This window comes from Opisthorchis viverrini (assembly GCF_000715545.1).
Source record: "Opisthorchis viverrini unplaced genomic scaffold opera_v5_555, whole genome shotgun sequence".
Classification (NCBI taxonomy): domain Eukaryota; kingdom Metazoa; phylum Platyhelminthes; class Trematoda; order Opisthorchiida; family Opisthorchiidae; genus Opisthorchis; species Opisthorchis viverrini.
The window spans coordinates 70,251-78,772 of NW_008752219.1; the positions used below are offsets into that span (position 1 = coordinate 70,251).

The 8,522-nt window shown below is 45.4% G+C and overlaps 1 protein-coding gene across 1 annotated transcript; it reads left to right on the top strand.

Moving 5' to 3' along the window:
* Positions 1-915: 915 nt before the first annotated feature.
* T265_15510 (hypothetical protein) lies at positions 916-1,684 on the top strand (the record flags this gene model as incomplete). The annotated part of the gene is made up of 3 exons (XM_009178448.1): positions 916-1,003; positions 1,269-1,373; positions 1,506-1,684. Coding segments are annotated over 3 exons (372 nt in total), but the record flags the coding sequence as incomplete, so codon positions are not given.
* Positions 1,685-8,522: the final 6,838 nt, after the last annotated feature.

The following is an 8,522-nucleotide window of genomic DNA, read 5'->3' on the forward strand; positions in this document are numbered from 1 at the left end:
GTTGTGCAAAACGTCGAATTTGCTTGAATTCAGTCGAAAAAGAAGCGTTACGGATGAGTGGATGGTGTCTTGTTGAGTAGACACTTTAATTGCCATTAGATTTCAGTGAACGGTGTGCAAATTATGATTGACATACACCTACAGGTGAGAGTGACCTCTTGACTTCCTGTATGTTGAAATCGCTGACTACGCTGTTCACTTTGGGTTGGTGACGGTAAACTGAGTGTAACAAGTCGGCAAAACTCGCAAGCTCCACATTCGTTGAACTAACTGCTATCCTGAGGGTTTTTTTAATGAAATGGAGAGAATTTGTGAGCCATATGAAGTCGACGAAGAGACAGTCGATATAATCAATTAGTCCGGATGAGTACGCAAGACGTGTACCGCAACACTGTCACACAAATCGAACTCGGTAGGTACACCAGGGCAAGCAGGATTCGTGGAAAACAGATGTGAACACATCCATTGCCGTGCACCAATTTACTTCATCCAATATTAGTCCAAACGTTTAGTAGTTCAAGTGCTATTCATTTAGGTCCGTGACATCCTTGGCCAAAGACACACAGGCAACCTTGTAGGCCGTTTTGTTGTGGAAGTGAAACCCGTTAAACTGGTGGCAGTACGACGTCAAGACAAAAGCGCATGATTTCGCCAATGCATGCCAGACCAGTGCCTGATCCGCTGGAAGTCAGATCGAATTGGGAAGGCCTTGAAAACCACATTTACATACTATTACCATCAAAACAGGCAGGTGAGTATTAACATACCCAAGGTGAACATAAACCGTGATGAATGTGATTATCCGAGCTTAATCCATGTGTTGACCAACATGCATGCTCTGAGCATGCATGAGCAGATGCATAAAAGTGGAAATAATTGTAGCGCATCCACCAAACGTTCAATAAGTGAACAATCATGCCCACGCCAGTGCATCGCTCACTATTGCTGGTCGTTACTGCCTTCTTTTATGCCAGTGCTCTGGATGTCCACTACAAGGATTGCGGTGAGTGATACTGTGATTTTGCCTAACAGAACACGGGCAGTTAGTTGTGTAGTGAACTATCGCAAAGTTCTGTTCAGCTGACTGGTTGCAGCATATAGACAATTCGCCATTCCTGACATCCGTCTCCCCAAGAATTTGGGATTTTAAAGCATCATCCTCCCATTACGCTGTTATGTTCAATCTCACACGCCCATCCACAAAAACGCACCCATTAAATATTAACACAAATCTATGATCCTGATTCAAATATTCTCTGTTCGCACAGGATCCATCGTCCCGGTAGGAGACGTCACCGTTGAACCGTGCACCCGCCAACCGTGTGAGCTGCGCAGAGGAGGAAGTACTAAATTTGGAATACAGTTCCAACCAGGTGAGTCACAGCACCAAACGAATTCCCAACACGCGTCTGACAAGTACGTTCATCATCTGTGTAAACGTGTGACGTTGGGTGTACAAGTTTCTCTTGATCATCATGGGCTTTACGTGCCCTCTTGATTTGTAGATCAAGATGCAGAGTATCTTGGCCAAGCCGAGGCGCGTACTGTCGTTTGGGGAGTGGCTGTCCCCATCACACTGCACTCGCCCCACATATGTGGACACGTCCATCCAAAGTGTCCACTCAAAGCCGGACATTGGTACAGATACAGCACTACTATCCACATCGATAAAACGTATTCACCAGTGAGTTGCTAAAACTTTGCATTCCACATTCTCCTCAGGTATGCTCACAACGCACTGAGAAACATTTTACAGTTACTAACAGCACTTCACACAAAAATGGATCCACATGACCACACTCGTACACGCATAAACAAACCCAGCAAGGACGGTTGATTGACTGGTTGTACTAATGCACGTAACCGCCTGTTATTTTCCCACTCGGTCTTTCAGATGACCGTGCCTATGCAGTGGCTGTTGAAGGACGCGAATGGAAATCTCATGGTGTGTGTGGAGATCCAAGTTGAGATTGTTTAGCACTCTGCTACGCTGGCGTCTGGCTCTGTTTCATTATCAAGTGACTGCAGTTTGGATGTTCTTGTTCCACAACAATTTTGTCTCTGGCTCTTCTGTCGTGAACCCTTGAACTCGACCACCGTCCGGACCACATAATCCCAGTTCCTAATCATCACTCGAACTAATTCTGTCATCACATTGTGTAATCTACTGATTGATATGTGAGTTACCTGAGGAGACAGTGTGCTACAGAGTCCTCAGATTTGTTCTTGCTCATACGGGTAAAAAGTGAGCAATCCAATTAAACTTCGACAGACACAGCGAAGTGGAAGACATAGTTAGAATCGTTAAAACACTTTGATAGCCCAAAACAGGACGAATTTAAAAGTCACTCAAAACGAAGCACTTATGAGATTCCCCTTGTACCAAATTGGAATTTGATATGTGCTAATCAATATAGAGGGTTGTTTGGCAGGGAAAAACGCACGTTTGTGTGCCGAAATGGTCACTCTGATAGAAGCCTTATTTTCGTGCGAGACAACAGGAAAACGAGCTGCATGGGATAGAGAGCAAATGGCCAGTAAATTGAACAGCAAGGGCTAAATAGGTTCGGGCGATCAAAAGCAAAAACGGCAATGTGGCTTGTGTATTATGGAACAACTTGACGAATCTGCATGGACCGCATGCTCACGTGATTGTCAGCACAGATGACTGTAAATGCGACCGCGTCCACCTCTTTGGCTTGAACCGCTTCCATGTGATCACAGTAATTGTGTCAATTTAGGGTTTAAGCAACCAACCTAAACAAACAATCATTGGCTGGGGCAAGATATGGGTTCACTGTCAGAGAAAGATTTTTAAATTAAGAGATCCCTATCATAGGTTCATCGAGTAAGAAATTCAATTGTTGAATGACTTCGTAATCCAGACTACGACGGACACGCTTATCGAACGCTTCCGGTGGCATTACTCGTCGAACTATCCCATAACTATCTTGGTATTTGTCCATAGGCCTGACATTATATCAGGCCATTTTGCCAATCTTCTCATCGGTTTACGCTTCCCAATCATAAACGCTGGAAATCAACTATTCAACCGTGAGTGTTCGGTTTCGGACACTGAGTCAAATGAGTGCAGTCGCCTAAATGAGTGTTTCCCGTCGGCAGCCGTTTGCCAACAGCTCTTTACATGTCAAGGTATGACGGTCACTGGCCGATTGGTCCATATGGAACACGGTAAACGTCTAGGTATATAGCAGATAGCGGATATTTCTGTGTGATTAACTACCGATCCCGGAGAGATATCGATTGGCGGAACATTCCAAATATCATGTAATTCAGAAGCGATTTGAGCATTGACATATTTCAAACGCGGACAGGGTATGACTCAATCAGCCTGCAAGTCCTCAATCATGCTTATGAATATGATATAACCAATGCACCATGACCTGATCCGGTCGTTAACAAAAGTCAGCCCCTCATTAAACCAAAACCGTAAGCTATTAGATTGATTGTTTCAGGATGTCCTAAACACATCTCGACTCAGTGTGATACTCATGTGGATCGTGTAAGCCCCTCAGCAACAGCATTGGGGAAATTGTGCTCCGCCGAGACAGTGGGCTGAGATACCACTGCAACGGTGATACCACTGATGGGGGCAAGCGAGTAGTATGTTTTCTTGTAAATGCTCTTAGCGTCTCTTGAAAAGGGAGATCTATTGCAGAATTTGTGAGGTCGCATTTGTTTGAATTTGAGCAACAGTCAATGAATATCCAGGAAAGTCCAGGGAGACGCGTTTAAGAGAAGATGAATGCTCAGTTTTTGTAAACAAGATGGATGTGAGAGTCTTGCTTCCCTGTCCAATAGTCTGTAACTGTTCAATTGGCATTTGCTGATAAATAACTGCGCAGCGAAGGCCTTCTTCCTCAGCTCCACAGCAACAGGAAAGTCGTGGTCCGCCGACACAGTGAGCTGAGATACCAAGAAGATCATCTACACAGAAACACCAGATTAAAGTCTTATGGCATATTCGGTTGAAAGCAGTGAAAACGAGGAATGAAGCTGGGATTCAGTTGGGTCTTCCTGGGGCCTCAAATTTGTCTGCAGATGGTTGCATTTCGCAAGTCATAAAGTTTGGGTCCCCAGATGAGAATTTCCTAGTTTTGTCGAAAGCCTGAACTGTCTGCCATAACTTCTCAGTCGGGATAGTCGTTCAAGGCGTTGAGCGAGCCAATCATATCCACCAGCCGTGATCGCATTCACGTCTTCAGATGTAACAATTTAGGTGTGTTTGGCCATGGCCTCCGGCCTTCCAGGCTTAGCAACATTGGTCCACAATGTCGTTACGTGAAAATCTGTCTCAAGCATATGAACTGATGGAGCTTATCCAGAATGATACCTACTACGTCCACTTTGCGAAACAGGAATCGTTCATGCCGGGACCACGTTAGTCCAAAGCACTCGTTGCCTCACTGTTTAAGGTCTGGGAAGCTCCTGGACTAAAGTGCCTTGTCACTTAGGCCTGCTCTGAATGGTGACACCGGTAAATGTTAGCGACATTATAGGATAAGCGTTCGAAGTCTTTGCAAGCTTGAATTATGTTGAACGACTGCGTACATAGTAGAGTCGAGCACATCTGAACCAATGAGTTATCTGACAATGAGAGTTACTGACATGCGCGGTTGTCATAGCACCAGACTGCTCGAGATGATTTCGTTGAAACAGAGATTGAATTCGATAGAACGAATCCTCGGCATCATCTGTCCGCGGATAGCCATTGTCATAGAAGTTGTGAGAGAAATTGCCGAATTTGCCTCGGACTGCAAGTGTTAGTAAATCCATGTGAGGAGGCATTATATGGGGAACCGGAATGCTTTACTCATTTGTCCCATTTTATCCTCTGCAATGATACTGTGATGTGGGAGTACACAGGGTCAACTCGGTCATCATAGAACTTCTCGAACAGTCGAACAAACAGCCGGTGATCTCGAGGTAGGTCGCCAACCCCGTAACCAAAGTCATCGGAGACGATGGGTTCCGTTTTGCCTGGGAAAATTGGATCGAAAAGCCGTGTGTGACCAATTGTGGCCCACAAATTGTGAAGGTCGAAGTGAACATACATACGCGAGATGAATTGGCGCAGTGGGCAAACTAACAGATCGTTACAAGACTGCAACCGCGACGCATGTGTCCGAAGTTGTGAATAACCTGTCAACAGTGAGTTCTTTGTGGAGTTTGGTGGAAAATGCCGAAATAAATTAATGACCAGTGATGCATGCATGACAGCTTGGTACCATTGAAAACACTACTATTTTTCGTGACAGTGTCACTCGTAAACAGATCCGAAAGGAGATAACGACTGTCGGCGACAGTGCACGACTGCATTGTCTAATTGACCGCACTGGGATACTGCTAGAAACGGACGCCAGGAGAATTGATTCACTGCATGCAGACAACAGCATGTGATGTCCCAGTAAACAAATGGATTGCGAATGATAATGTTACACTCTCAGCGTTTCTCAAGAATAATCAGGTTGGGTATATTTTGCAACAAAACATCATCACCATCGATAATGTGAAGCATACATGTCAGTGCTTGTTATGGGAAATGATGAGCTACTTAGCCGCACAACGCATTCTTGAACGGGGAATGGCACTGGTGTCGAGTTGCACAATCCAGCAATGTGAGTAAACAGAGTATGAATACCACGTGGATTTTGGGAAAACAACACAAATGGGTGTTGTGGCATCACTGGAAACCTTCGAAAACAAACACAGAAAAGTCGGATGAGTGGTCACTGCTGCAAACACATTCACAAGTTTCCATTGAGAGGACATCAATAACTGACGAATTCACTAAGGAATGCTAAAAATCAGTAACATGATTTCATAATTTGCGAGTGGCTGGAAAACCTGGTTTGTAAATCTTTTATTTCCTTTGTACTGTAAGAATACATTCCAGTGGATTAGGACCCGGTCGGTGAGGTGGATGATCTCCGCCAATAACTGTGTCCAGGTATGACAGGATTGCATCCGCGTAATCTGCTACCCTGTACTCTGAACCAGCTAGGACCACTTTCCTTGAAGCTACACATCAACTCACTCCGTAAGATTAGGTCCTTTCAACTAAAGGACCCAACTAGCTAAATGCGAATACTTTCAGTTTTCCGTGACAACCAGATAACGGATATGATCTAGAAGTGAGAAAAACGGCGTTTACCAGGCGTTTACCATTAGAAACGCCGCTGAAAACTACTTGACCAGAGCACACTTTTAAAGAAGTCAGTAGCTTCAGTGAGCCTGCCTGAATTTCACACCAACATTGCAGTAAGCCGTGAGATCTGGATGGAAAACGCAGTTGTGCTATATGTAACGGACATCTGCAAGTAATACCTATCGCCGTTGATAGCCATATTCCACGGAATTCCAAGGACTGGTTCCTCAAATACTTCAATCATTTGGTCGGTTCAATACTCTTGACTCAGCTGATGAGACACAGCCTCTCTTATAAACGATTCTGATCGATTCCCACGCACCCACCCATTCCACGTTCCACATACCAGGAATGTCAAATGAAAGCAAGCGTCAGTGTATGGCTTCAATTCTGTGACTAATCGACTGGTCGGTTCAGCGTTGAAAGCATTCTGTGAACCGGTGAATATAACGCCTAGTTCTCACGACCATGAAACAGTCGAAATCGATCACCGATCCAAGGACCCGTGAAAACTTTTGAGTGGGGGAACAGCTTGTTGACCGACAGACCGTGGTAGAGGCTGGATTCGACTGGATATGAAAGGTAGCTGGTGTGGAACAAGCAAAATTGCCGATTCTGTAGATTCTAGCCAGGTCTTGGAAATTTCGGGTAACGGCTACAGTTTGCTTGATTGACTTATCGACCTATTTCCCCAAACCTGGTCAGGGCAAGCATCTTTTTGTTTACGTTGGTACAAGCTGCACTATGTGCCATGCGCAGGAGTCAAATCGAGTCAAGGTGTTTTTGTTTGTGCCCTGTCTAACCGGAACGACTGTAGGTGATTTCAACGTTCAAAAGTGCACGCGCACAATGAAAACCCATGCAACTCGGTGCGGCTGATAAACACGCACTGACACAGAAAAGGATTGTATTCTGCAGGTCGATGGACAATTAGGGAGCATGTGCAGCAGTTATAAGGACATGTTCCGTGTCTGGACCTTCATTCAGGAATGATGTCTTCTTTTGACTCATTTCATTTTGGCCAAGTACTTATACGCTGATCTTTGGCCGGCAGAGGCTCTTTTCTCCAAAACCTTTGTGAGTTGAATAAAAGTTTTAACGTATGTACATTCAAACCAGCAATCATACTGACCTACAGAAATCGGCGAGTTATGGTCCTTGGAGGCCATGGGCACATTTCCAGTGACAACCAGTGGCAATGAATATATCGTGATAATGACAGAACACCTGTCGCGGTGGATTGAGGTGGCAGCCGCGCCAAATCAACGAGGACGACGATCAGCGGAGTGGTAATGCATCAAATCGTGGCCAAAGATGGGGTGCCAAAAGTGATCCTAACCGATTAGGGGTTTACTTCGAGAGCGAAGAGTTTAGGAATTGCTTGCAGGAGCTGGGTATCAGACGGCTAAGAACGGCACTCTACCACCCGCAGAAAAATGGTCTAACCGGACGCAATAACCGAACAATCAAGGAGTGGCTGGCGGCCAACGGAGATGACTGGGAAGTGAACCTGGCGATACTGTTGCTAGCTCGTTGTGCTTGCATAGAGGCAACCACAGGCAAGCTCCTGTTCATGCTGATGTATAGTCGACATCCGCGCCTTCCAGTCGGTCAGGAAATTGGGTTGTGGCCGGAGGAGCTTGTCTGCAGAGGAGCTAGGAGAAGAAAGAAGGGAAGCTCGAGAAAACCTGACCGTCGTTCAGGAAAGTACTAGGCGTAAAATGGTAGGTAGAAGAGCACGATCATTCTCCTTGGACGCGACGGTCAATTGGAAGGATCATCAGAATCCTGGTAGGAGTAGACTGGAGTCGCGTAAGCTGGGTGGTCGATGGCAAGGTCTGTTTGTCGTTACCGACCGCCGGATGAAAGTTCATACAATTCAAGACGGCCAATGATCGAAAAGAGTAAATAAGATTCATCTTCGGAGGTGGCGTGATACACTCAAAGAGTTGCCGAAGAGATCATCTGCTGAGGCCAACCTAACAGAGGTAATAGAAGTCGGTGGCATGCAAGCGACTTTTAAAGGGGGAAGGTGTGTAACGGCGGATACTACTGATGAGGTATGTGAGTAGTATGTGGTTTGCTTGTAGCTCCGTCACGAAGGGATTTCCTTCTTTTCACCGGTATGGAGATCATTCACCAGATTCCCTCGATATTCAGTTTATTTACGCCGAAGTGCTCTGGAAGGAAAGAAAAGAGGATGCTGCATAGCGCTCACGAACATGTACGGCATTGTATAGGACATAAAAACAATTATTTTGGTTAGAATGAACCACCAAATATTTTGGTGCTCCTTAATGGCTTTACGTTTTTGAAGTCAGCATTTGCATGTGCGAAAGCTGGGCGAGTCCAA